At 46.9% G+C, this 23,449-nt stretch overlaps 7 protein-coding genes and 1 non-coding gene across 12 annotated transcripts; 5 read left to right on the top strand and 3 right to left on the bottom strand.

Moving 5' to 3' along the window:
• Positions 1-257: 257 nt before the first annotated feature.
• On the top strand, positions 258-2,594 carry LOC132256677 (protein brown). The gene is made up of 2 exons (XM_059753171.1): positions 258-1,567; positions 1,621-2,594. Exons 1-2 carry the CDS (start codon positions 266-268, stop codon positions 2,128-2,130), a joined length of 1,812 nt encoding a protein of 603 aa, XP_059609154.1. The 5' UTR covers positions 258-265; the 3' UTR covers positions 2,131-2,594.
• A 418-nt stretch (positions 2,595-3,012) lies between these two features.
• Positions 3,013-5,717, top strand: LOC132256797 (uncharacterized). 4 transcript variants are annotated; one of them, XM_059753348.1, is made up of 4 exons: positions 3,013-3,862; positions 3,956-4,193; positions 4,475-4,982; positions 5,327-5,717. In XM_059753348.1, the coding sequence occupies exons 3-4, from the start codon at positions 4,477-4,479 to the stop codon at positions 5,703-5,705; spliced, it is 885 nt and encodes a 294-aa protein (XP_059609331.1). In that variant the 5' UTR covers positions 3,013-3,862; positions 3,956-4,193; positions 4,475-4,476; the 3' UTR covers positions 5,706-5,717. The 4 variants fall into 4 exon arrangements, with proteins under 4 accessions (XP_059609331.1, XP_059609332.1, XP_059609334.1 ...); XM_059753349.1 differs by having other exon boundaries at positions 3,929-4,193; XM_059753351.1 differs by lacking the exon at positions 3,956-4,193.
• Positions 5,718-5,778: 61 nt separating this feature from the next.
• Positions 5,779-7,233, bottom strand: LOC132256796 (PIN2/TERF1-interacting telomerase inhibitor 1). The gene is made up of 2 exons (XM_059753347.1): positions 7,030-7,233; positions 5,779-6,975 (listed from the first exon to the last, which is right to left on the bottom strand). The coding sequence occupies exons 1-2, from the start codon at positions 7,094-7,096 to the stop codon at positions 5,924-5,926; spliced, it is 1,119 nt and encodes a 372-aa protein (XP_059609330.1). The 5' UTR covers positions 7,097-7,233; the 3' UTR covers positions 5,779-5,923.
• Positions 7,234-7,273: 40 nt separating this feature from the next.
• On the top strand, positions 7,274-8,124 carry LOC132256798 (ubiquitin-fold modifier-conjugating enzyme 1). The gene is made up of 4 exons (XM_059753352.1): positions 7,274-7,490; positions 7,555-7,686; positions 7,742-7,909; positions 7,978-8,124. The coding sequence occupies exons 1-4, from the start codon at positions 7,368-7,370 to the stop codon at positions 8,056-8,058; spliced, it is 504 nt and encodes a 167-aa protein (XP_059609335.1). The 5' UTR covers positions 7,274-7,367; the 3' UTR covers positions 8,059-8,124.
• Positions 8,125-8,200: 76 nt separating this feature from the next.
• On the top strand, positions 8,201-11,118 carry LOC132256795 (protein tumorous imaginal discs, mitochondrial-like). Its single transcript, XM_059753346.1, has 4 exons — positions 8,201-8,400; positions 8,474-9,272; positions 9,335-9,678; positions 10,873-11,118. Exons 1-4 carry the CDS (start codon positions 8,229-8,231, stop codon positions 11,055-11,057), a joined length of 1,500 nt encoding a protein of 499 aa, XP_059609329.1. The 5' UTR covers positions 8,201-8,228; the 3' UTR covers positions 11,058-11,118.
• A 3,143-nt stretch (positions 11,119-14,261) lies between these two features.
• Positions 14,262-18,349, bottom strand: LOC132256794 (protein yellow-like). The gene is made up of 3 exons (XM_059753344.1): positions 18,166-18,349; positions 16,843-17,176; positions 14,262-15,646 (listed from the first exon to the last, which is right to left on the bottom strand). The coding sequence occupies exons 2-3, from the start codon at positions 17,163-17,165 to the stop codon at positions 14,401-14,403; spliced, it is 1,569 nt and encodes a 522-aa protein (XP_059609327.1). The 5' UTR covers positions 17,166-17,176; positions 18,166-18,349; the 3' UTR covers positions 14,262-14,400.
• Positions 18,350-19,394: 1,045 nt separating this feature from the next.
• On the top strand, positions 19,395-21,122 carry LOC132256683 (transmembrane reductase CYB561D2-like). 2 transcript variants are annotated; one of them, XM_059753176.1, is made up of 3 exons: positions 19,395-19,591; positions 20,147-20,334; positions 20,396-21,122. In XM_059753176.1, exons 1-3 carry the CDS (start codon positions 19,492-19,494, stop codon positions 20,915-20,917), a joined length of 810 nt encoding a protein of 269 aa, XP_059609159.1. In that variant the 5' UTR covers positions 19,395-19,491; the 3' UTR covers positions 20,918-21,122. The 2 variants fall into 2 exon arrangements, with proteins under 2 accessions (XP_059609159.1, XP_059609161.1); XM_059753178.1 differs by having other exon boundaries at positions 19,475-19,591; positions 19,769-20,334.
• Positions 21,123-21,672: 550 nt separating this feature from the next.
• Trnag-ucc (transfer RNA glycine (anticodon UCC)) lies at positions 21,673-21,744 on the bottom strand. Its single transcript has one exon. It is a non-coding gene; the product is annotated as a tRNA-Gly (tRNA).
• Positions 21,745-23,449: the final 1,705 nt, after the last annotated feature.

Below are 23,449 nucleotides of genomic sequence, written 5' to 3'. Positions count from 1 at the left end.
TTGAAAATTTCCAATTCCACTGAAGAAAATAGGCGTTCTGAAGCCTTAAATTTGATAAAATTGAGCAACATTCATCCTGATTACGCATCAACTATCTTCCACTCGTTACTAAAAACAAAAAACTCGGTCGCGCCGTAAATCCATCTCGTGATCTCGCAATCAAAAGCCAAACACATTCCGTGGAGGAATGTTTGTCCAGAGATCACTTATCTCGCGCCACTTGCACGTCGTGGTGCGATTGAGGCCTATTCAGTGTGTCGCGAGCATGGAAGTGACTCTGCGCTGGCAGGACGTGAGCTACAGCGTTCGTCGCCCGCGCGATTCCTGGTGGCGGCGGCGCAAGAAGTCGCCGGACGTGCGGCACATCCTGGACAACGTGTCTGGCCAGGTGTCCACGGGGAATCTGGTGGCGATTGTGGGCGCGAGTGGAGCCGGCAAAACCACTCTCTTGGCGGCGATCTCGCGGAGAATTCGCGGCAACAAATTGGCGGGAAGATTCACCATCAATGGCCGGGAGATTGAGCGCGAGGAAATGACAAGCATCTCGGGATTTGTGCCACAGAATGATAGTTTGATTAACCAACTGACCATTGAGGAACACCTCACATTCATCGGGCAGCTGAAATACTCCCGAACGATGTCTCAGGATCGCCGGAAGATCACTATTCAGAAGATTCTCACGCAGCTCGGGCTTGGCTCGCTGGCCTCCTCGAGGATCGCCACATTATCCGGCGGGGAGAGGAAGAAACTGAATCTGGCCACAGAACTGCTCGGCGAACCGTCCTTCCTCTTCTGCGATGAACCCACCACAGGTCTGGACAGCTTCAGCGCTTTGCTGGTGATGAAGACCCTGAAGAATCTCTCGGGAACCGACCGAGAGTCAAGGAGCGCGGATGACTTCGAGATGGAAATCGTCAGTTCGGACAAGGAACTCTGGGATGCGCCTTCGAGGATGTTTCCTAAGGGAATCGTCTGCTCGATTCATCAGCCGACTTCTGACATCTTCCTCTGCTTCTCACACATAATCATCCTCCGCGAGGGTCGAGTGGTCTTCCAAGGAACTCCCAGTGAGGCCGAGAGGGACTTTCAGGAAGCTGGCTTCGTGTGTCCTCCGAATTACAATCCCATTGAATTCTACGTGAAGATTGTGGCTGAACAGCCAGAACTTGATCTCTGCCGAGAAGCAGAATCAATAGATAATAAGTCAGAATCCTTTAGAGCAATGGTGGAAAAGGCTCCTCCCGTGTGGATCCTTCAGGTTCTCTATCTTCTGAAGCGATCCTCCATCGTGGCCAAGAGATCGATGAAGGAGGAAATCACACAGAGCGCGATTTATCTCTCCATAAGCGTCATTCTGGTGCTCTTTTACAAGAATGTCGGCGGAACTACTCAAACCTCCATCCAGGACATCTCCGGTCTGTTCTTCACCATCTGCACAGAAGTCATCTTCGCCAAGATCTACGCGGTCATCATGAGTTTCTCTCCTCAGCTGCCACTGATTCGACGCGAAACTGGCGAGAAGCTCTTCGATCTGTCCGCCTTCTACACCGCAACAGCCCTGATGCAGGCAAGCTAGACTTCCTCACTGATATAGCCGAGATCTAACTGCCTTTCTTGCAGATCCCGAGAGCCATCATTGAGGCCTTCCTCTTCCTGGGCATCATCTACGCCGGCGTGGCTTTCTCAGGCGATTTCTGGACCTACTTTGTCATGTCCGTGACCTTCTCCATTGCGTCTGTCGCCTCCATGGCCTATGGCTTCATGATCTCCGGTCTGTGCGTGGACGAGAAGCTGGTCCAGGAGATCTCTGTGCCCTTCGACACCATCTCACTGATCCTGGGCGGCTTCTACCTCAACATCGGCGATCTGCCGTACTTGAAGTTCCTCTCGCTCTTCTTCCTCACCAACGAGGCGATCTCCATTCAGTTCTGGCGCGAAATCGACTACATCGAGTGCTCGGCGACGAGTTGCCTGCGGAACGGCACCGACGTCCTCAATTTCTACTCCTTCGGCATGGACAACGCGACCATCTGGCGAGACTACCTCGTCATGGCGATCTGGTTCGTCGCATCGCACGCCATCGGCTTCCTTGGCCTGCGACACTACGTCCGCAAGGAGGGCTTCTATTGAACACCAGCAGACAAAGACATTCCTCGCATGAGCAGAGATTAACACACAAAAAAAACAATCCAGGTGCTATTATTTTCCATCAATCTCTCTCCTTCCACTTCGTTCTCGCGCTTGTTGAGAAGTGTTAGAAAAACTTTAATACATCATCTTGAGCAGCCACAGCGGAATTGTTATTTACAAAGTGAGCTGCATTCAATGTTGCAGCCGCAGTGTTTCCATATGGATTTAATGTTATTAGTGAGTATATACAGATGTTTGCTATTGATATACTATCGTGACGAGCATCCCACTCAGGGTTGCTCAAACTTAGCACCAGCAAACTTCCTCGACTTATCGATTTTTGAGGCTTTTGAACATCATCCAGTCTGCGCTCGGTTGCCCCAAAAGTTCGACGGTGCAGACGATTTTCTGGCAAGACTATGAACTATCTTAACCCCAGACGAGCAATGCGAAGATTTGCCATTCATTTCCTATGGTTTCCAGTTGAAATACTGCTAAAATATGAGGGATAAAGAGCTTTTTCTAAAATTCATATAAATTATTCTCGCATTTCAGCTGTTTTGAGCAGATTTCGTTTACTTCTGCATTTCTTGCTGAATATTGAGCTGGAAAAGCGTGTAAACTAGCCAAGCCACAATTTGTTTGATTGGTTCTAATCAATAATGTGTCCTAAGTGGAACGAATTTACATATAACATGTCATTTTTGTTTTACACAGAATTAGGTAGATAAATCGCGAGTATTGCTAGAAATTGGGCCTGAAATTTGTGCTTTTCTTAGCAAATTTACGAGCAGGTCTCAAAATTGAGCAAAATGTATTTGCTAAGCGTTTAGCTTTGTTTATCCAATTTTTGAGCATGCAAAAATCACCAGATTTTGACTTTCTTTAGCGAAATCTGACTCTGGCCTGGGTCAGAGTTTGGCCTTGACCACATTTCGGCGATACCAGAAAAGTCATCGAACTTTGCGGTCGACCGAAATATTTTCTCGTCGCTGGTCGTGAAGAAGTGGCAGATAAAAGCTGACCCTGCTGTTTATACCAAACGCTGAGCGCACTTCCAAGCAAGTCTAAGCACATCTCAATATCCGAAGGCATATTTCCATATTTCTGCGCGACAGCAGATGCAGAATTATAATTAGAATTCTGATTGTGTGGAGTGCATTTTGGCGGGAAACGGCGCAGGGATGGAATGCCAATGTCCCTCATCGGGCAGAGGTATTTAGAGGCATTTCGGGCCTGGAGAGGTAAAAGAGTTCCTCACCAGGTAGACGGATTGCTCATGGAAAGAGAGATGGTTTTATGATGCAAATAAAAGGGAGACGAGTGACGTGGTGTGAGTGCAATGAATAGATAGTCGCTCTGCTATTGAATTTGAGGTCTTTTTCCAGAGTTCTCTCACTCCGAGAAATGGGCCGTGGAGGGGAGTCGAAAGAAGAATGACTAAGAAGAACACATTTTACTGGTATATATCAAATACCAACAATTGAAAATGGTGAATGTGTGCCTTATTACCTCGCTATTTTCACAATTTTACTGTTTCTCTCTCTCCCCACTTTTGTGTGTATTTGAGAAAATATTAATCCAAAGTTAGTTGTACTCTCAATACACGCCAGAGAGCAACTATAGTTTGGGCTTTCAGTTCGGAATTATATCACAACCACGGCCATAAACATAATGCCTTCCTAAGCCTCTCTCGCAGCCCGTCTCACTTGCACTCGTCTGGCTTTTTTGGGTAAGTATTTTAAAATAAGCATAGAGTATTACTGCTATGTTTTATGTGTTTAATAATAATTCCAAGTATCGACCGTGTGCCTTTCCCATTCAGGCCGGGTGAGATAGTGGAAGAAGTGTGTGAAGGAGCCACAAATACAGGGAGAAAGAACCCCGACTTGCGCCTCGCATTTAGTCACAGACTAAGAGCTGTGGTAGTCGTGAGCGTTTAGTTGGCGAGACAGCACGCCAAGGGTGAAGTGCCTCGAGACACATATCGTACCATCCCTCTCGCACCAACACGCCGCAACGGGGCGCAGCCAGGACCGCGAGGATCGCAGGACAAGCACCAGGTAGTACTCCTCGGCCCCAGGCTGGCCGTTGATCCGCCAGGCGGCCGATTAGACGGCGCACTTGGGCAGATTATTTTAGACACGCCACATACACAATTTCATATAGAATGGGATGGTAAATTAAACAAATCACACACATTCGCCCCGACTATCGGGGAAAGACAAGAGCCGTGGAATAGAGAGCTGAAAAAATGCCACACAATTGCATTAGTATAGGTTCAATTATTCGTTATTTCATAATCAATTTATATTGTCTCTCTCACATGAACTAATTTTTCCAGCCATGAAGCACGAATATGAGGCGGTGACACGTTTCAAGAAGCGCGAAAGGACGCAGAACTGGACGTTTTCGGAGAAGAAGTTCCTCCTGGACTTGTGCAAGCGCGACATGAGGATTATTGAGAACAAGCGCCTGGACAGCGCTCTCATTGCCCTGAAGAACAGGGCCTGGAAGCTCATCCATCAGCGCTTCGCCGCCACTTTCGGCCCAGACAGGAACTGCAACAGGCTGAAGGAGCAGTTCAGGCGTATGAAGGCGCTCTCGCGCTCCGAGATTCTGGACTACAGCCACAGGATGAGCAGATTCGGACAGGAGGTGGCGGACAGGAAGCGCCCTAGTCCGTTCTCCTTCGAGATCTGGGAGTTCATGCAGGACGCCAAGAAGGTGTGCAAGGCTGAGTGCATGGACAACGTGGACTACTCGAAGATGCACTCGTCGCTGGAGAGAGACGACCTGGACAGCAGCAACAGCAGCAATCAGGACGACGATTCGCTCTGCACCACAATCATGTAAGCCACGAAAGTCCCTCCAAATCTCACCTGGATCTGCTGAGATTTCAGCTGAATTATGAATCTCAAATTGCGAAACGATAATCACGCAAATTTCTTTCACATTTCCAAGTGTTGTAATGATATTATTGAACTTTGGTTATGATTTTTGGTTTAATCCTGATGCTTTTCCAAGTGGAAAAATATCTTTTTCTCAACAGATTATTTATTTATTCTAGTAAAAAGAGTAAAAACGTACAATCATATTTTAAAGGCATTTGATCAAATTTCAAGCTTATCAGTTCGTCATTCTAAGTGTTTCCCTCAGAAATCACTCCTTAACGCGCGCTGGCTATGATTTTCAGGAACAAGACGTCCCACAACATGGACATGTGCGAGGTGCAGATCAAGGAGGAGCCCGGATTGAGCATGGAGTGCCTCAGCGACGACGGGCAGTCGCCCAGACAAGTGGAGCATCAGCTGGACCGCGGCATCCCGGCCAGCGATCTCAGCACCATCGCGGCCACCATCAACACGGTGAATCTCATGGAGAGCGTGATGCCGCGCGACAGGTCCATCCAGACTGAGCAGCAGTTCAACATGCGCGAGTTCTACGAGATGCAGGTGCGCGAGCACACGCTGCGGATGGACATCCTGAAGCTGCAGTTCGAGACGGCGAAGTACAACCGCGACATCGCCAAGCTCAACATGAACCTCACGCTCAAGGCGGTGCACAAGGGCTGAAGTCCAGCCGCTGCACGCGCGAACCCATCAGTATTCTAATGGCATATTTATACCTCAGTTGGCGCCCCGCGAGAGGATTGTCGAGGGCAGCAGAAGAGAATTACCTAAACTGAGCCAATGAAGCGTTCTTCAGTAGACTAAGATTTGAAAATGTAATACGTCGTTATAAGGATTTTAATTTGAACTGAACTAATAAATTGCAAAGAGCAAAAGAGAATTTATTGACCATCTTCAGCCTCTTCTGGCGCTCCTGTCTTCTCGCCTTCGTAGGATTCGAAGATTTCCAGGTCTATTTTCTCATTCAGACGATAGCCAATTATGCTGTGCACATTGCTTCCCTTGAAGGCACGCGAATCGAAGTTCAGCAGAACGTCACACTTGTTCTTGTGCAACTTGAAGGTCACTTGACCAGAGGAAGAGTACCTCTCGAGACCTGCCTGAAGCTCTGGAGCGGCATTTGGCTCTTCCTGCTTCGCTTTCTTCTTCTTTTTAGACTCCTTCTGGGGAGTTTCTTGAGCAGATTCGCATTCTTGTCTGTCTTTCTTTCGCTTCTTCTTCGGTTTCTCCTCTTGGATCACTTCTACACTCTCGATAGTCTCCTGAATGTCCTTTTTCCGTTTCTTCTTGGGCTTCTCTTCCTCAACGGGAGTTTCTTGGTACTCTTCTGCCTCTCGAGTTCGCTTTTTCTTCTTCTTAGAAGACTTCTTTGACTTCTCACATTCATCTCCATCCACAGACGCAGTTTGCTCAAAAGTCTCACTGATTTCCTGACCAGAGGATCCCGCCGCATTCATTTTCTTCTTGAAATACTCAACACTCGACATCTTGGACGTTGTTGTAGTCACTCCATAATTGCTGCTCGACGGTAATTCCTCCTCAGCGACTTCCTCTTTACTCTCCTCCACCTTCAGAGTCTTCCTGCCGAAGATATTGGCCAGATCCTTCTCGCTGTACTGCGACAAATCCTTTCCTTTCGTGAACTTCTTATAATGAACTCTCGCCCGAGACTTCTTAGACTTCTCCTCGAGAGATTCACAATTCCGGGCATCTTCTCCAGCGTCCTCGCTCTTCAAATTATCCAACAGTTTGCTGAATTCGTCCTCATGAGCTGTCCATTGAGTGTCCTTGTCCTGGAATCCCATTCCTGTGCTGGTGTTCTTGTATTTCACCCGAATAAAGTCCTTCGAACCGTCTTCCTTGGCGCCCAGGCCCTTGTCCTTGTTCCAGCCCATCTTCGTGAGCATTCTCATGCCGAAACTATCCTCATTTCCTGGAAAGGAAAAAAGTTAGAGGGATTTTCCTAGGTATTTCGAGTGTTGTTTACCTTCATAGAGAGGCTTTCCACGTGGTTGCAAAACATATGATGTTTGTTTCACCGGTTCCGCTAGCATTTCTCCTGATTTCACCTAACTTTTTGATAAAAATGATTGTCCAGAATCTGATTTGATGTATTTCACATAAATCTGACCAATATCCAACGAGAAAAGGGAGATTTTATGAGTTTTCCGCGTGTTATTGGCTCACTTCAGAAATGAAGTTCCGGAAAACTGACAGTAACAATTGGCTGCACTGTGCGGATCAAAATAGTCGTGTTGTCGAGTTGGAAAGTATTGCAGAAATTTTACTCTTTTTACTAAGATATCAAGCTAAGATCTCTCTAAAATGGTCGATGAAAGCACCAGAAAGACTCTAGCCAGCATTCCCTTGCTGCAAACGCGCGCGGGTCCGCGTGACAAGGAATTGTGGGTGAAAAGGCTGAAGGAAGAGTATCAATCCCTGATAAAGGTGAGAATAAATTCACTAAAAGTCCACAAATATGGCTAATTTCCCACTCTTTTCGTGTTTACAGTATGTGTCCAACAACAAGGATGCTGATCTGGACTGGTTCAGGCTGGAATCTAACAAGGAGGGCACAAAATGGTTCGGGAAGTGCTGGTACATTCACAATCTTCTCAAGTATGAATTCGACGTGGAATTCGATGTGAGTTGTTTGCTTGTAAACATTCTTCACTTTCTCACGGATGAAATTTCCGTAGATTCCCGTGACTTATCCAGCCACAGCCCCTGAAATTGCGCTCCCGGAATTGGACGGAAAGACAGCCAAGATGTACAGAGGAGGGAAGATTTGTCTGACGGATCACTTCAAGCCACTCTGGGCGAGGAATGTGCCCAAATTTGGAATTGCGCACGCAATGGCACTCGGGGTGAGTTGAATTTAGTGATTATCTGCGGAAAATCTCATGTAATTGATCTGAAAACTGAAATTTTCTAGTTGGCTCCCTGGCTCGCTGTCGAAGTGCCAGACTTAATCGAGAAGGGCGTGGTGAAGTACAAGGAGAAGGATGAAAAGTAATTCATCAGCATTTAAAGTATGTTTTCCATGCGATTTATATTGTGAAAATTAATTATATTGCCTGAAAATGCTAAAAACATTCTTTTTGGGAAAAGAGCGCGCTCTGCCTTATCGACAATCTTCCGGAGTGTTTGACAGCCACGTTTTTGGAGCTGTCACAATTCGGGATCATGGCGACGGGTCGTGGAATTTCTAGAGTGTTTAATGCCAATTATTTGCGACTCCTCGCCAATCGCACAGTCTTTTCCGTGCAGAAACGAGAGATTAGTGTGTGTATTGTGTGCCACAGTCAGAATGGTGTGTGTCCGGACGGTGTCCTGGCCGGGAAGCGTGGTGCTAAAGGTGTGTTGCCACCCGGTTACATCATTTTTTCAATTGCGCTGGGAAAGTCTCACGGTGTAATTTGCATTTGCAGGGACCTTCTATCGGGGATTCCACAGCAGCGGCCGCGTGCTGGGCCCCAACTACTATGACATTCTGGGCGTGACCAAGGGCGCCTCGGCAAAGGAGATCAAGAAGGCCTACTATGACTTGGCGAAGAAGTATCATCCGGACACGAACAAGGACGATCCCAATGCCGGCAAGAAGTTCCAGGAGGTCTCAGAGGCGTACGAGGTGCTGAGCGACGACACGAAGCGTCGCGAGTACGACACCTTCGGGCAGACGTCCGAGCAGATGGGCAGAGCCGGTGGCGCCACTCACGGGCCACAGGGCTTCTCGCAGCACTGGCAATTCCGCTCCACCATCGATCCCGAGGAGCTCTTCCGCAAGATCTTCGGCGACGGCGGCTTCCGCACGGGCCAGGACGATTTCGCCGAATCGCAGTTCGGCTTCGGCGCCGCGCAGGAGATCATCGTGAAGCTGTCGTTCGCCCAGGCGGCGCGCGGCGTGCACAAGGACTTGGACGTGAATGTCGTGGACACGTGCCCCAAGTGCAGAGGCTCCCGCTGCGAGCCGGGCACGAAGCCTGGCCGCTGTCAGTACTGCAACGGCACAGGAATGGAAACCATCTCCACCGGGCCCTTCGTGATGCGCTCCACATGCCGCTACTGCCAGGGCACGCGGCAGTACATCAAGTACCCCTGCGTGGAGTGCGAGGCCAAGGGCCAGACGGTGCAGAGACGCAAGATCACAGTGCCTGTGCCGGCGGGTGTTGAGGACGGACAGACGGTGCGCATGAGTGTGGGCAGCAAGGAACTCTTCATCACATTCAGGTGAGCCAATTCTCGTCTGTCCATCGATGGCAGCGCACTGAGTTCTGTCTGATGGCTTTCAGGGTGGAAAAGAGCACGTACTTCCGCCGGGACGGAGCTGATGTGCACACAGATGCAGCCATCTCGCTGTCACAGGCTATTCTGGGCGGCACAATACGCGTCGAGGGCGTGTACGAGGATCAGGTGATACAGATAATGCCCGGCACGTCGTCGCACACGCGCATCTGTCTCTCCAACAAGGGCCTGAAGCGCGTGAACTCCTACGGACACGGACATCACTATGTGAACGTGAAGATCCTCGTGCCGACGAAGCTCAGCGCAGAGCAGAAGGCATTGGTGCAAGCGTACGCGGAGCTGGAGCAGGATACGCCGGGCCAGATCATGGGTGTGACTTTCAAGAAGGACGGTAAGTCCAGTCAAGACTTTGGATGGGAGACATTCACGCAAACGGCTAAAGATGATCCAAAGTACGAGCCTCACGATCGCACGTCCACGCGAGAGTACCGCAATACCCAGACCAAACCCAGTACATATGCACTGCTGGGCTTTGGGTTGGTTATCATATTGGGTCTCAATTATCTGATGCTAAATGATAATCTCATATACAGGCATGATATTCCCGAGGAGTTTCGGCCGGGATTCAATGACAGTGAGAAGAAAACACTGTGAAGAGCGTGGAATTGGGGGAGAGTGAGTAGTGAGTGCAGGGTTTCTCGTCAAATTTGCAAGTATTTGTGATTGATTGGGTGAGTTTAGAGGGAAATTAATGGGGCGGAGCTTATAAATGGGCGGATCTTTAACTGTATTTTTCTCTGTCACGGTCTTCCTAATAAGCCTACTTGTAGAGTATTTTTAATGCAATGAGAAAAGTATCTTACTTTCGGAGAATTCACAATAAAATCACTTTTACCATAAAGAACTCGTTTTTCTTGGAAGTAGGCGGAGTATTCGAGTGGGCGGAGCATTTATTGCTTGGCAATCAAAAAAAGCATAACTTTGAGGAACTTTAAAATGATCTTTTTAAACTTTATTTATTCAATTGAGCAATTTGCCAACTCTAGTCTGATTTGTAGATAATTTCATTATCAAAATTGTTACTCTGACTCTTGTAAATTTGACGATTTTCCCTGCACAAGTCCTCTATTTTTCTGTGAATTTGGCTAAATAGTGACTTTGAATTGTAGATAGAATGCAAAAACACGACGGTATTTCTTGTCTGCGGATGAAATTCAATCGAGAAAGAGAAATAAAAGAATGTTGAGACGTGGCGCGCGAAAAGAGGAAGAAAGAGAATGCACAAAAGAGTGTTTTTCTTGCCAATGGAATATATATGTAGGAAGGAAGTGATTATGTTTGTAGTGAATGAAGTTCCTCTCCACCCCCAACTCCGCACTCTTCGCGGCATTTTTCACTCATTTCCCCATTGTTTGGCGTCCAAGCGTGAAATTCCTTGGGTGGCATCTTCTTCTGCATTGAAAGGCTGCAAGAGAAGAGTGTTGGTGTCAAGGGCGCGCGCCAGAGTTGGCACGAGCGACAATTTCATGGTGTTGTGATCAGAGACGTGGATACAAAGAAAAAAAAACACGCTGTGTCATTACAGGAACCAAAGAAGCGTACTCTGAGCCGCAGAACTTGACGAAGATCGTGCGCGAGGCCCTCGAGAAGCTGAAGGAGTGCCCAAAGGATGATTCCAGCAGCGACAAGGAGCCCTTCAGGGAAGACGCCAAGGCCAAGAAGGAGGCAGAATCTACCACGGACGACGACGTGGCCAAGAGGAGGATTTAGGGCAGAAGGAGGGAGGTGTGCTTAGTCGATAGAGCCATGATGAGAAGGGAGAGGAAGAGAGTAAACTGATGAAGAGGCATTTATTGATTTCATTTTTGCCACTTTTCGGCGAGTCCATGACCGCGACAATGGAAGTGTGGCGAATGCGAGTTTCCGCCCCTTCCGGCACTCTAATAAATGGCCCCCCGGGGGAGGTTTTTGCTGAGCCTTGACATGGTGAAAGATTGCGTTTCAAGCATCAATTTGGGCGGTTTTTGCCCAGGCGATGGGCAGAAGATGCAAATGCGCCGCCACCCTCGATTTGCATTGACTTCAACTTCTCGCGCGCGCGCGACCTTCGCATTGACGGCGAGAGAACATTAATCAGCGCGCTGAGTGACCGTGTTTTGCCAGCTGAGAGCATATTTTCTCAGGCGACGCTGAGCCGATGCTGATCTTGAGAGCTGCGCCCAGTGTTGGCTAGTGACGAGGAAGCGCGATTATGAGCACCTGTGCGGCATTATGCGCTTTCGCTCTCCACTCTGCTGTTGACTCAGAATCCGAAGGAAGCGCGACAATGAGGATTGGAAGCGACTAATGAGACTTTGAACGTCTCTCAGACAATTTATCTTCTCGAGTTTTACACTAATGAATTGAAAAACGCTCCATGAATACAAATTATAGACAATTTCACATTTGCTATCTTGCGATAAGACGGAGTTTAGGATAAAGTGTGTTATCAGAAATGTAATAGCATTTATTGATCTGTGAATTCTTCGCATAAGCAATCAAAAGAATGCTCAAAAAATGGTGTTTTTTTTTCGATTCTATTGCATAAAAATTGATTTGAATTTAATAAAATTCGGCCAAATCTATTCTAAATTGAATAAATTAGCGTGATAACGCTAAGATTTTAGCAGATTTCTACGAATATGTTGATTATTCTAAGGAATTCAGTATCAAGTAAGAGATTTTGCAAGCAGTGTGAAAAGACACGGAATTTTCCACTAAATCATTTGAAAGAAATGAAAGACTTGGCTAAATTACAGCTTTGCGTGCAGCAAAGATTACAGCTTTCTAGGTTTTATTTAGCTAGAATGGCTAGAACAGTCCAAATAAGGATTCGTTTTAATCAGAACAGAATCCTGGAAGGTAGAAAGAGGTAAATTTTTATCAAATTCTTACCATTCGATCAATAAACATTCTTCACCTCCGCATGTTTTATCGACAATAGGGAGTTTTATTGAAAGAATTAGTGTGGCAAAGAGTCCAAACAGTCTCCCAGGTCTTGCCGTATAATTGAGATTAGTGGCGAACAATAGTGAGCATTTGTGCGCGATTAATGGATGCGGAAGCACAGAGTCGCGAGCTTCGAAGCTCCCTCGAAGTGTCGATCGCAGCGTGGGAACTGAGAGTGATAATGACAAGCGCGCATTACTGAGAAATGGGTGTGATCGTCGACTAATCTCTCTCGATCGTCCAAGGAATCATTGATCATCAAAGCTCTCAGTTGCTCTGACTCACGGCCAAATCATGGGCAAAGGCTATCATTTGCTCGTGATTCTAACACGGATTGCGCAAAAGAAGAACAGCGTTTTTATGTTGACTTGTTCGACAATTTTACTGCACGGCGTTTCCGCTCATGAGACATCAACAATCTCCAGGGTGGGGGGGTGGAGAGGGAGGAGAAAAAAGAGTCAAATGAATGGATCTACGATTGATTCACACGGATTTATGGAAGATAGTGTGATTATTGTAAAATTGCCCATAATTTCAACGACATTTTTGCTCCCGCCGCTCAAGTGGCGAGAGCTTAAAAAAAGAGTTTAGAGGTGACAAATTATGTGAATTTCCCAAGAAACATGCGCAAGTCACTCTTAATTGTCTACGGGAATGCTTTTTATGTGTTGTTTTCTTGCATCTCAATTGAGGCGACTTTTCTGTAAATGGCCATCCCATTGACACTGAACTCCTTATAGTAACAAAAATGCTTCACTCAACTGAGGATTCTGACTTTTAGCGGCGATCTTGAGGCTGAGATGTTGTGTGAGAAAGCGCGCGATCATGAATTAATGAGGGGAATAACAATTCTCGCAGACAATTTGACTTGGGCTAATCGAGAATTGAGACGTTATCGCAATTTGTTATGCATTAAATCATGACTTGTCCTATAAAAACCGTAAATATTCATGACATATTTCCAGTGAATCCAGTAAAAAACGACAGTGAAAAAAAAGGTAATCTGGCTACTCAATAAATCCAGACCGACGATGATTGATACTTTTAGACTTTTAGCGTCTCTGGAATGTCTTCCAATTGTTCGTCTCTGCGTGTTGTCTTCTCCATCTTTCGTGACCCAGACCGAAGGAGTGCGCAATTGGCAAATAGAGCGCGCATTTCGGCTGCTGTCCTTCCTCAAGAGCAGAGATAGAATCTGCGGAGCGTCGGGACACACCTGTCCGTGACGCGAATGCCGAGAAGGTGAGCTCCCTTGGCCAGTGATGCCACCAAGAGAGCCAAGGATGGCGGTGTGAAGTGTTTAATGTCTCACTTAATGGCTGTGGCACTTGTGCAATCGCGCGCACAAGAGAGACCATTTAACACGCCGACAAATGGTCGAGGGATGTGTATTAATAACACAATGCGATTGTCATCTTGGTCGCAGTGCGCATAAATTAACCAGATGAGATCTTATCTTGCTGTCCAGGCTTTTTCATCATCTCGCGTTGTCACTTAAAACCACATATAAACACCTCTTTTGTCGCGTTGTCGCAGAAGTTATGGAGCTATTTTCGTATCTTTCCATGGGCTTTTGCACCTTCCGAAGACATCTGGACAATTTTTAAGCCACGCAGGCTTAGAAATGATTCCGTTTAGCAATAAATCAAATCGCTGAAGTTCTTCATTTATTCTCTATTAATTGATTCTTCTAAGTGCACAAAAACTTCTGCAACAACTTCATACAAATTGCGGTTTGCAAAAACGTTCACAGCTATTGTAATTGGGTGTCATGGTGAAATATTATCATAAAAAGCGTATTTGTTTTATTAAATTAGATGTAAAGAGCAAAGCTTTTCCCTCTGGTTAATTAACGTATTGAATTTCATTAATGGAAGAACTCAATTTCCTCGGGTCAGGAAGACAAATTGGCCCCCCGTTCAAATCAATTGCTGAAGAGTACTTTTTGCCCCCCCAACTTGAGGTGTGATAAATTGAAAGTCATCATTTGGTATCCATCGAAAATTTATTCATTTGAGAACTCTGCTCCGCTTCATCGTCGGCTACAATGGGAAATGAGAGAAATACTGCGGATGACGACTAGGCGAGATGCTGGGATTCGTTGTGTGGCGGAGTTAAAGCTTGTCTATCGCGCGAGGAGGCTGAGGATGAGGGTGAGGAGCAGCACGGGGGCGGCGAGGCTGGCGCAGCGGGCGGCGTTGCCGTAGTAGTATCGCCGGTCGCTGCCCAGGCCGCTGTACTGGGGCGTCGTGGTGGGGAAGCCGGCGAAGGAGCCGAAGGCCGTGGTGTCGTAGATGCCGTCCGGGATGGAGATGCCGTTGTCCGTCACGGCGCCGTTGATCACGGCCGCGGTGTTCACGTAGCTTCGCGTGCCCGTCGTGGCGCGCAGGATCCTGAAGTTCACCTCATTCGTGTCCAGACGTCCGGCCACGAGGTTGTGCAGCCGGTTGACCACCACGTAGAGATGTCCCTCCTCGTCGAAGCTCATGCCGTCTGTCCACTGGATGTAGAAAGGATCCCGTGCCACGATGCGCTGGTGGTCGGGCGTGAAGGGTGAGTAGGAATTCCACTGCGCGATGGCGTGATCCGCCAGCAGACCGAAGTACAGAGTACCCTCGTTGTCCATGATCATGCCGTCCGTCTGCGAGGCCTTCACGCCGTGATCCGTGACCGCGGCCATCACTTGTCTGGGCGACGCCGTCCGCGCGAAGTCTGGATTCCGCAGAACACTGGCGGGAATGGAGTAGAGATGGTAGCTGGACAGCGGGCAGTAGTACACGTTCCTCTCGAAGTTCTCATCGTAGTGCAGCGGCTGTCTGTTGAGACTGTCTCCCACGACATTGGGATTGAAGTAGGGCCCCAGGGCGATGCCATCGATGTGAATGGCAAATCCCAGCGCCGTTCCATTCACAGCGAACTGGACAGCATTCTGCGCTGCCCTCATTGAATTGCTCTCGCGCACTTTCCACGACGTGTTCAGCTTCCGCGAGAACACCACGATTCCCGGATCGGCGCCCGAGTTGTCCGTGATGTACGCGTAGCCGCCGAAAGCGTCATCCACCACGATCTTGTTGAGATAGTTGGAGCCTCGCGAGACAACCTCTTCGGGGAAGTCATAGCGATGCACCAGAGATCCATTTCGTCGCAAATCGAACATCCAGAGCTTCGGGCCGCAGATCACGGATCCGGGGCCAGGAGCCAGAGTCTCAGTGCGTCCAGAGTCCACTGCCCAGAGGATTCCGTAGGCGTCAATTGCGATTCCCTGGACAAATTGCAGGGCCGAGCAATTGGCGCGCTCGTTCATGGCCCACGAAGGGAAAGGCTCGATTTCTGGATCTGTCCGGCCGTTGTTGTCCGGCACAACGACCCATCTGCAAGCAAAGGAGGACAGCAATTACACACTGAAGACTTGGGAAACAGGATGAGTTGCTTAGAAGTAAAAATAAAGAGTTATTAGAATTAACTGAACAACTTCAGACTCATTGAAAATAGTGACATCGCTTATTCAATTAATCTGTTGACGAGCTTTTAGGCCTTCATATTTATCACTGATTTATTATGCAGACAGTGAGATCCTCGGAGAATATTGCCAATAAAATGTAATATCTTTGCAAAATATTGATGTACTTCAATAAAGCAGAAGACAGCTCATAAATTGCGTAAGTGTAGATTTTCCTACATGAAATTCACAAGACTACAAAGTGGTCTTAATTGATGGGGGCGGAACTGTTTAATGAGAATTTCAGATATTTTTCGGTCTAATGAAATTCCAAATGGAAGAAGGTGAAGCTGATTTTATATGCACCTCTTTCATGGACACCGAAAACAATAACTAAACGCTTTTATATCACAGCAAGATAACTAGAAAGATCTTTACTTTTTGTTGCTCCACATCTTCGATTGATTTTCAGCACTCGTCACAGTTTTGCGGCGTGGTAAAGGCAAAAATTGATCCATGGAGAATTGGCGAAGAGATCTCATGAATCAGATGATGGATAAATTGTGTGTTACTTCAGTGGCGAAAAATCCATAATGAATTGTGACCTCCGAGAAAACCACTCACGGTCATCTCAGGTTGTTGTTCATCTTGTTCGCGCGCTGTTCTTTCATCAACAACAATGTGCACTCTTGGCAATTAGGCAATTAAAGTGTTTTCCACGAAATTAAGCGTTGGAGATCAACGAGATTCCTAGACATTTCCCAAGTTTTCATGCCCAACATTGCGAAATGCGAGCAATATTTTTGTGATCACGCGCGCGCGCGCTTCCAGAATGCTTTAACAGTCGAGATTTTATTGCGCTTCCCAATCAATGAGACACTAAAAATGACTCGCAAAATGCCGACAAATATTGATTCATTGTAATATTTAACAAGGAATTGCGGATGGCGTGCAATTTGTATGGAAATTCAGGCACACCCTCTGGTAAAGATGGATTTTTCCAAGTCGCAAAAGACATTATTAATTTTGCACACGTCAATTAGCACGCGACATCGCGGATTAGAACAATGTTTGGCGTTCTGCTTAGCGACGAGATGAACATGTCCGGCTAAGTGGACAGGCACTCACCCCAGCGTGGCAGGGACTCCGGGCAGCATCCGTGGCATGGTGACGTACAGCCTGTTGGCGAAGGCCTTCACGTCCGAGATGAGGTTGTTCTGCGGGATGTAGTCGTGGTTGTAGATCGCCGTGAGTCGCAGCTGCTCCAGCGGGAAGGCGAAGTCGATCACGCGCCACTCGTACACCACCCTGAACTGCGCCTCCGTGGGCGGCACTCGCGTGCGCAGGTGATCGCCAGGGCCCGAGAATGGCGGAGGAAATGGGCTAGTCTGGCTGTGTGTACATTTCGCGAGCAACACTGTCGCTGCAAGTACTTTTAGCACGTTCAACATTGCGCGCGGCGCTGCAAGAGAGACGGATTTCATCATTTCCAGGCCTTTCTTCAGACCTCTAATCTCTTAATGTCTATTCCACACACTCTGCAGGTGACTTCTTGCCCAATTATCACTTCAGTGCTAACGAATTTCTCTATTTTACTTATCATTGGCAGATGCGCGAAAGAAATCATGACGCACTTGCTCTGACCAAAACAACTCCTGCGTAGTACACAAATTGCTCAATAATGCAATTGACAGACTAATTAGAACAATTACTTTGCTACAAATTAACAAAAATACCTGCAAAATGTAGCATTGAAGGTGTTTTATGACAATTTATGAAATCTGTCCATTCAATTAACATTGTAGAGCAATTGAAAATATATTTAATTGTACGATTTGAAAAAAACTGAAACCCACAAAAAGACTCGGAAGTAGAAAAACGCACCAGAGCAATTCAATTCATAAACTTTTAATGGAATTCTCCGCTGGTTAAAAGCGTTAAAAGTTTTACAAGTCGCGATAATATTTCGTACACGAATCTGTATCTGAGTTATCACTTTTTGACTAAAAATTTGAACGTCTGAGAGTCAAAATCAAGATCAAGCTCTTTTGTGGGACACAAAAGAGCCTTTTTGCAGTGCGTCTCATCACGAGAGAAAAAAAGGCACTTCATTGTCAAGTTAAATATTATGAACGCCAAAGTGTACTTAAAATCGTATTTGCGTAACATGCAAATATTATGGACACTGTGAGAATATGTAGTAATTAAGGTAAAGAAGCTCCACGATGAGTGGCTTTTGAGGACGTCACAGGAATTATTCATAAGCGCAATGATCAATTAACATGCAATAGTCGTGAGACATTTTCTCTCATGCCATCACACAGTATAAATGATACACTATCAATTATTAATTGCCAGTGTTTCACGTGCTTCAAAATGAGAAGCATAAACTGTGAAGAATCTCAATTCTGTTTGTTTAAAAAAGATCCATTGAGCTGCAATTAGACCAACCTTGGCAACTTTGGTGAATTTGAGCACTTTTTGCGTGGATATTCCTCTGAGTCTCTGCTGGCAAATAACGACAAATTATTCACTCTCAGCACCAAAATAAGGCACACAAGTCACAGGCTCAACGGCACACACTTCTCATTTGCTAAATGCGATGCTATCAGGAGGAGAATCCACACCTTACTGGATGTCCGCGCGCCAAGTGCAGGTCGCTTTATAAGCTGAGCACCTCAATGTGTGGCCGCTGAAAGTGTGCGAGAGCGACAAATTCAGCCGACACACAGTCAAGGAAATCAATTCAGAGGCAGAAGACTTGAGTAAATTGCTTGTGAACACAGCAAGTCATGATCAAGTGTCTTCTTGCGCGCCTTAAATCTGACCAAACACCCAACATATTGCAATTGAGCATTTTAGTGTAAATTGCCGCTTCAAAAACTAAAAATCTCACTATTATTATTCATGTATATTTGTTGTCAATCGACATCGAGTCATGAGTCAGATTTTGGCAACTTCAGAATCCACGTGAGCCAATTTTAGCACCTACGAAACTCTCCTTCCTCAAATAGCTCATCCGTTTCTTCAGTCAGAAAAAGTCATTTCTATCAATTGACTTTATCTCATTTCCCAACCCGAGATTGCACAATTAACTTCTTTTGCTCATCCCAAACAATAAAAGTCGAGGAGTTTATCGTTTGCAAATTAATAGGAATGCGACGTGCTCAAGAGAATTCATGTTGCGGCAAAGAGAAATGATGGAAAAAAAGGGAAAAAGTCGCACGCATTCGCGGAGCATCAATGACTTCAGTGCCACATGAAAGGTCCTCTTGTTTCGCGCCACAACAGAGAAACATGTCTTCAGAGAATTCCACCATTAGTCATGTAATATTGATTCTTCTGCGGTGTGGAAAAAATTAAGTAATTCTCCTCGATTGTTGAATTTACCATGCTAAAGTCGACGCGCGACGCATTGTGATGCATATCAGTTATCAAATATCATGACAATACGCCCACAAATTGAGGTTTTTCCTCTCTCTAGCGCGCGGCAAACATTGGCATTTCCCGTTCAGTGCGCTAATTTCTCTCTTGGCAGAAGATTCATCGGCATGGAAATGATAGTTTTCATCGATAAGGGCGAGTATTACGTGATAATTTTGCACTCAAGTCAAGACATTGTCTCATTGTGAATTATCACCTTCTTATCACCGCTATCAGTTGCTGTTCCTAAGCACCTGTCTGACTTCTCCTCAGTCTGTCATTTACCCTCAACGCACGAAGATCTGCGTGAAATCACTGCTCAAAGTCATTCTCACCTGCTTTGTTGTCGCGAAAATGTCCAATTATAACACTTTCCATCCCGATTCAGAGGGAGGAGTGACTGCAGCCATCAACGGCCAAGAAACCTCCACGCTGCTCGTAAATTCCCAGAATGGTAAGACACAATCATTCCCTCAAAAAGTGCAGAGACGATTTCAGAAAAACTACGCATGAGTTTTGCAATGAGTTTATCATTTAATTAAATGCACTCGAACGTGATGTCATAAAGGTTTCAGATTAAGATCTCAGCAATCGAGTCTCGCAATGACATAAATCTTTTTTTTAATTAAAGATATACGCAGAAAACTTACCAGATATTTTATAGAGTTCTTAGAATGAAATAAAGAGGATTCATTTGCGCTAAACATTTATCAAAATTTATCAATCAGAGTTTTCTTTTTCCGATCGAGATATTTAAGTGTTGTTCATAGTGAGCTTTTCTGATAAAAATCTATAAACTCCTCCCCTTTGGAAGCCCCGCCCCTATCGATTATATTCAATAAAACTCAAACGAATATTTGAAAATACAACACGAGATCGAGCCAACGAAGCAGGCGGTGTTATTCGAAACGCGCGCGTTTACATTTCACTTTCGCTCTCGATTGCGCCCGAGCGCGACTCCGGGAACTCTCGAGGCGGTCGATAACGAAGAGAGTCTCACCTGTTGCAGACGTCAGTGACACCAGAAAGATGAACACAAATCGCCAGGAGCAGCAGAGCCAGGCTTCTTGGGTGCAGATCGTGATGAATTTTGTGATACACTCGCTCCTGCTCGTCCTCACGGCTTACGTGGTGTACGTGAGCTTCTCGCAGGGCGTTTTCCTCTTCTCCTGGCATCCCGCCCTGATGACTGTGGGGGTGAGTTGATCAGCTGTCCGCACCGTGATCCCTCTGACCTTCTCTCCATCTTTCGTGACAGTACGTGATCTTCATGACGGAGGCGATCCTCTCGTTTGCGGAGAACAATCTCATGGCGCGCAACAGGAACTTCAAGTGGCGTGTGAAACTCCACTGGATTCTCCAGACCATTGGCGGCGTCAGCATCACAGTGGGCTTTGTGATAATCCTCACCAACAAATTCGTCAACGACAAGCCCCACTTTCACACCACTCACGCGATCGTGGGCCTCATAACTGTGATCCTCACCGTCCTGGTGGCTGCCGGTGGGATCTGGACCAAGTACAGCTACGATCTGCGGCAGTTCCTACGACCAGTGTACGCCAAGCTGATCCACGCCATCGGCGGCAGCGTTCTCTACATCCTGGCGGTGACAACTCTGATCCTGGGCATGAACTCAGACTTCTTCCAGCGCTACAGCTTCTCCTGTGCCGAGTGGGTGGGCGGCTTCATCCTCGTGCTCAGCGCAATCTACGTCCTCATCAAGCCCCTGACGACTTGCGTGGCCCGCTTCAAGACTGCCTTCATGCGAGCGAGCCTCTGAAGAGGTGTTTGCAATATTTTGCACAGTACTGTTTATGTTTGTTTTCCTTTGAGAGTGCAATGTTGGCACCCATGCGCGCTTTACATTCAGATCTTGGCGATCTTGGCTGATTTGAGATATTCATGAACTTCATGAAATATTGAAAATTTTGTATAATTTTATAGTTTTTGATAAATATAGAAAATGCAGGGATAACAATAGCAAATTGTACACTGATTGCTAATAAATTTTGATTGCTGAACCAATAAAAAATGAAAAATTTAGGCATAATTTTCAACAAATTTCTCTCTTACTTGGAAAAGTTGTGAATAAAAATTGTACTTCCTGACCAGAGTAGTCAGTATTCTGGAGAGCAGGTTTGAGGAGAATTTTCTGTCGTTCATAAGCTGGAAGGACAATCATGAGAGTCCAGCAATAAATAAATTAAAGAGACATTACTCTGTCTTGAAGATTCCTTCGCACAGCTTCAGCATTCTCCGCCAGTTACTTTAGGATCCTTTCCCATCTTCAGCTGTAATTTCAGCATGCAATCCATCCAATCAATTCGTCCACCTCGCGATGAGAAGAAAACATAAACATTCACATAGCCTCACTCTTGGCCATCATTCTATGTCCGCCCGCATGACAATGTTTCCCGCGCAAATCTGCGATGTTCCTGGCCATCACAGGATCAATGCAAATGACCACAAACTCAAGAAATTGCTGGATTTCTCCCGCAATTTGCCAAATTGGTTTGGTGGCAGAGGCAAAAAGAGTGCGTCAGCCGAGAATCGAACTCGGATCAACTGCTTGGAAGGCAACTATGCTAACCATTACACCACTGACGCCTCGAGAAGCAGTCGCGAAGACGCGCAGTGGGTCAAGTGAGTGGCAAAGCTCGCTCTTCGCGTAGACAAATCAATGCGCACATGCGAGAATCCATCATGTTTAAGGCTGCATGAAATGCAATTATGTGCAAAAAGCATCGCTCAATATCCTGAAAAACAATTTGTTAGTGATGCTCCCAAGGATGTTCCAAACAATTTCTCTCTCATCTGTATAAATTGGTCTAGAAAGATTCTCCAACCCTTCGATGTACTTTTAACTATTAAATTTACAGCCGGATTTAACATAATTGCTCATAATAGTAATAATAATTTGAATTTTAATTTCTCAGGAAATTTTTGGCTGTTCAACCTGTTAAATTATAGATTGGAAATTGACGAATTTGGGAGATTTTCAATTGGTAAAATGCAATTGAATTAAATTATGTTAATTACAGTAAATGGAATTGGAAATAATTTATGTGCACATTAACGATAATTCTAGTCTAGAGTTGGAAAATGATTTGGACCTATCCCAATAAATTAGATTTCCAGGGTTGAAATATACTTTGTTATCGACTTTACTTCATGACTATTTTTAGATGTGAAATTTTCCCGGGAGTTGCGAAATTGCATTTGAGGACTTTCCAGGCGCAACGCAGGAAGTGAATCAAGGCATGATTGCCTTGGTGATTGCACGCATTGATTGATTGCTCGGCGGTCCTGGCTGTGACGAAGTGTGATAAGCCTTTTCCTGGAAGTGCAGCCCCGGCCAATGTGTTGGTGCGCCTGGCGATAAGAGGCGCATGCCTTCCACGCAGCGCGTGTGGGTGGCAGAGAGAGCGAGAGCATCCCACGGGGCCTCAGTGCTCGTCAATCTAACAAGTGTGTACGCAAAAGCCCGTTTGCACCGAAACTCCGCCGCATCAGCGCCCGCGAGCGTGTCCAGGCGCGATCCTGGTCTCCAGAGTGTCGAATCCGGGCGTCTGCCGCCGATCCCTGCACGCCGTCGGCCTGGCAGATGGCAATCCTGGCCGCAAGGAGCCAGTGGGCGAGTGCCAGTGTGAGTGAGAGTGGAGAAATGGATTTTGTGTGTCCCTCATGGTGAGCGTGGAGTGGGAAGTCGCACAGCGGGGTGGAAGCGCCCGCCCGCGCGAGATGCAGCCTGTGGAAAGTAACGGAAGTCAGTGTACTGTGGACCGTCTCATGAACACATTGCTCAAATCAGTGCTCCTCCGTGGCCCCACCGGGAGCACGTGAAGTGCGGACTGAAGCAGTGCTCAGCAACAGGTCGGCAATGATATTGGGGCGTCTGTGCGGCCCAGCAGGGAATGCCATTTAGGAACTCTCGCGCGACTGCGACAGCCCAAACGGCCGCCCCAGTGCCCGTGGTCGCGCCCGCGGGGGCGCTCCTGGCTCCCGCCACCGCCCTCGTGGGCGTCCCCAGGCACCCGCAGGACTCGCTCACGGCGTGCCTGGACGCCAACGGTACGTACGTGTGCACGGCCTACAACTCCAGATGCCTCATCATACAGAAGGTGAGTGTCCTCGCGACATACCATATGTTGCACCACTGCATCCCAGCACCGCAGCTCCGCGCTGTGGCCGGAAAGTGGTCCACAGACACCCCACGAGCCCCCCGCCACGCACCCCGGGGCGTGTCATTGGGGCACGCGGCCGGAAATCGGCCGAGAAAAGCAGCTCCAACGCCAAATTGTTGCTCCAGCGG

Source organism: Phlebotomus argentipes, unplaced genomic scaffold (assembly GCF_947086385.1).
Source record: "Phlebotomus argentipes unplaced genomic scaffold, Phlebotomus argentipes genome assembly contig_17, whole genome shotgun sequence".
Lineage (NCBI taxonomy): Eukaryota > Metazoa > Arthropoda > Insecta > Diptera > Psychodidae > Phlebotomus > Phlebotomus argentipes.
The sequence above is the reverse complement of the archived record's forward strand: the minus strand, read 5'-3'. Positions and strand labels throughout refer to the sequence as shown.